This window comes from Peromyscus eremicus, chromosome 2 (assembly GCF_949786415.1).
Source record: "Peromyscus eremicus chromosome 2, PerEre_H2_v1, whole genome shotgun sequence".
Classification (NCBI taxonomy): domain Eukaryota; kingdom Metazoa; phylum Chordata; class Mammalia; order Rodentia; family Cricetidae; genus Peromyscus; species Peromyscus eremicus.
In genome coordinates this window covers 140,730,661-140,734,083 of record NC_081417.1, presented here as the reverse complement: position 1 = coordinate 140,734,083, position 3,423 = coordinate 140,730,661, and the positions used below count along the sequence as shown (strand labels likewise).

The 3,423-nt window shown below is 62.5% G+C and overlaps 1 protein-coding gene across 1 annotated transcript; it reads right to left on the bottom strand.

Moving 5' to 3' along the window:
• Positions 1 to 141: 141 nt before the first annotated feature.
• Marcksl1 (MARCKS like 1) lies at positions 142 to 2,454 on the bottom strand. Its single transcript, XM_059255026.1, has 2 exons — positions 2,206 to 2,454; positions 142 to 1,394 (listed from the first exon to the last, which is right to left on the bottom strand). The coding sequence occupies exons 1-2, from the start codon at positions 2,290 to 2,292 to the stop codon at positions 879 to 881; spliced, it is 603 nt and encodes a 200-aa protein (XP_059111009.1). The 5' UTR covers positions 2,293 to 2,454; the 3' UTR covers positions 142 to 878.
• Between the last annotated feature and the right edge of the window lie 969 nt (positions 2,455 to 3,423).

Here is a 3,423-nt window from a genome sequence, read left to right as displayed (position 1 = left end):
CCTCCCGTGCTCATTTCCCAGCAGTGTCCGTGTGGTTCCTAACTCTCTTCTGGGTGATCACCTCTCAGACTCACCTCTCGTCTTCTGGTCTGTGCAGTCTTCTTACCCCGTGCCCCAGAAGACCACTCATTAAATCACCACTAAAGGGACAACATTTATTTCTTTCCCAAATGTTACAGTAATCCAGATGGAAGAGAATGGTTTTAGCAGTTAGAAAAAAAAAAAAAAAAGTACAAATCTGGGGTTTGGCCATTAAAAGTTATTTACAACGATGGGAGAAAAAAAAAAAGACAACAGAGTTGTTTCACATTACAGAATTCCCTCCCACCCCAAAGCCTAACACTTGCTTATCAAGTCAGAGAGATGCGGTTGATTCACAAGCTGGAGGTTTGAACTTGAGTAAGACATTTATAAAACCCAGACGGGGCAATGCCCTCCCCAGCCCAGGTGCCACTAGGCACAGCACAAGAGACCGGAAACTCAACGGGAAAGGCTGGACACTCAGGGTGTGGGAGTAGAAGCCCCCACTTCTGGCTCAGGGGTTTGGAAGTAGAATAAACAAAACGTACTTGGAAAAGAAAGCCCGCAATTGCCTTCTGCAGGGGTGGGGCCTGGGTAAGAGGTAGGGACAGGAGCATTTCACATCACTAACCTAACTTGGGAAACCGTAAGGGACCATCTTCAACTGGCCTTAACAGTAGACCAGATGGCTGATGGGAGAATCCACAGGAGGGAGAGAGGGAACGTGGCTGGGAGGGGGCAACAAGCCCCTTCCTTTCTGGGCACAGGAAGGCAGCCAGGCACCAGGTCCAGGCAGTGACCTCACAAGGACAGCACAGTTTTTGCAGCTTAGAGATCACCTACCTGCCCCCACCCAGCTACTCATTCTGCTCAGCGCTGGCTGATGCAGGGCCACTCTCGGGCCCCGAGGGAGTGGATGGCTCTGCAGCCTGGGGCCCTGCCTCTTCTTCCGTGTCTCCTCCCTTGGAGGCAGCACTAGCCTCTGCCCCCTTGGCCTGGGGCTCTTGGCTCTCGGGGGTGGCAGCAGCCTTCCCTTCTTGGGCAGTGCCCTCGTCGCTGCAAGCGCTGATCTCCCCCTGCTCCTGCTCTTCCTCTGTTGGTGAGGAGGCCGAGGAGTCACCCCCACCCTCCTTCCGATTTCTCTTGAAGGACAGGCCACTCAATTTGAAAGGCTTCTTGAAAGAGAATTTCTTCTTCTTCTTGGGGGTCTCCTTGGGGGCGACCTCCCCCTTGGCCTCAGCTTCCTGGCTAGGGGGCGCTGGCTCGATGGCATCGCCAGTGGCCCCAGCTGCCTCATCTGTTCCGTTCACGGGTGGTGACTCCCCTTCACCCTTGGGGGTTAAGTCTCCATTGGTTTTCACGTGGCCATTCTCCTGCGGGGCAGAGGAGACAGCATTGAGGGCTGGGGCCCTTCTCTCCCTCCCCCAGGCCGCTTCTGGCCCCTTGCAGGCGATGGAACCCACCGCCGGGGTCTGCAGCAACCCAAGTCTGGCTTTGGCCTCACTCCCATCCAACGTCGCCCTCGCCCCTCACGGGCGCGCTGGGACCGACACAGCCAGCAGGAGGCGCTGGGGAACGGGCCCCCACCCCCCTCCCCCGGGGCGCGCTCTCTGTTTTCCGCGCGGAACCTCACCCGGCCGGGATCCCGGGCTGGTGGGCAAGCCTCGCCCCGAGCTATTGGGCGGGAAGCGGCCCCGGGACGCAGCCTCCCCGCACCTGGACGGCCTATTTTCCCAGGCTCCCGCTTTGTGTGAACAGCCCCCACCCACCCCACAGTCTCCCCACGTCTCTGCTCCCCGCCGCTTCAAAAGCCACCGCGGGCCGCCTAGGTCGGGGCTGCAGATGGGGCGCCCTGGGTGCCCAGCACCGGTCCCGCGGCCTCGGACGCCCCCTTGGCGCGGCCTAGCAGCGCCTTTGTTCGGCGCGCGGCCTTCGGGGCGGCCTGGGGGCAGCGCCCGCGGTCCGGGCACGAACAAAGAAGGCGGCGAGCCCGGCCGGCGCCCCCTCCCTCCCCTCCCCTCGTTCGCCCGCGGGGGCTGCGGCGCCGAGAACAAAGGGACCGGGCGGGGGAGGGGGCGCCGCGTGTCCCGGGCCGGACAAAGCGCGCGGCCCCGGCCCTGGGCCCCAGAGGGGGTGAGGCCCGCGGGTAGGGGGCCCGGGGCCCGCCGCGCCGAGCGCACCCACCTGTCCGTTGGCCTTCGCGGGGGAAGCGCCCGCTGCTTCCTCGGCGGTCACGTCGCCCCGGGGAGCCTTGGAGCTCTGGCTGCCCATGATGGGGGTCTGCTGGGGGCGCCCGGAGCCGCCCCGCGCTGGCGCCGCAGGGGATAGTTCGGCTGGGACGGCCCGGCGGGCGGAGGGGTGGGGCTGCGTCCGAGGGGGAGGGGTACGGGGGCCAAGCGCGCTGCACCCCCACTCCGCAGCCGACCTGCTCGCTGCGCCCGCCGCCGCCGCGCTCCGCGCCAGAATGCCGCCCGCCGCCCGCCGAGCTGCCTATATGTATGCGCCCGGGGCTCGGGGCGGGGCCGGACATTTAAATGAGCACCCAATCGGGGGCGGAGGCGGGGTCGGGCCCGGGCCCCTCTCGTGCAGTGGGCAAAGGCAGCCGTCTGGTTCCCCCATCACAAGGCACTACTAGGGGCAGGTTAGGGCTCGGTGTGGGAAGGAGAGCTGCCCGGTCCCGCCGGGAGATGGACTGGGAGGGGGCCGTCGAGGAAGAAGCACTCACTCATCTGTTGCTCTCACCGCCTCACTTTCAGCCTGAATCCTCCTGCTCCACCGTGGAGAGGCCCCCATTCCCCGGTTCTGCACGGGCTCCTTGAACTCTTGGAAGGGCCCACATGTCCGGACTCGTCAGACGGCTGGTCCTGAGTTATGCTCTAGAAATTTGTCCAAAACTCCCACAGCACCCCACACCCTCCCAATCCGCTGAGTTCGGCGCCCCCTCGGGCCAGAAGTCAAGTTCCATCCACGTCCCTGGGGGTCTGACCTAACGTGGGGTCACTCTGGTCACAACGGTGAGATCCAACAGTCACTCTTCTCTGTCAGTGGCCAATTTCTCCTTCCCGCAGCCTGGATCCATTACCAAGTCCAATGCAGGGGGTGCGGGGCAGTGTGTGTGTGTGTGTCTGTGTCTATGTCTGTGTGTCTCTGTGTGTATATCTGCATGTATATCTGTGTGTGTGTCTGTGTGTCTATGTGTGTGTGTCTGAGTGTGTGTGTGTGTGTGTGTGTGTGCATGTATGTCTGTGTGTGCGTGTGTGTCTGTGTCCTTGACCAGCACTCACTGTATCTGCATCCCACTCTGTAAGCAGAAGAGCCTGAGGCTCAGAGATGTTGACACACACCTGACTTCGGCCTGGTTTCCCCCCTCTCTCAGGTCTGTGCCCACACCCTGGGCTTCCC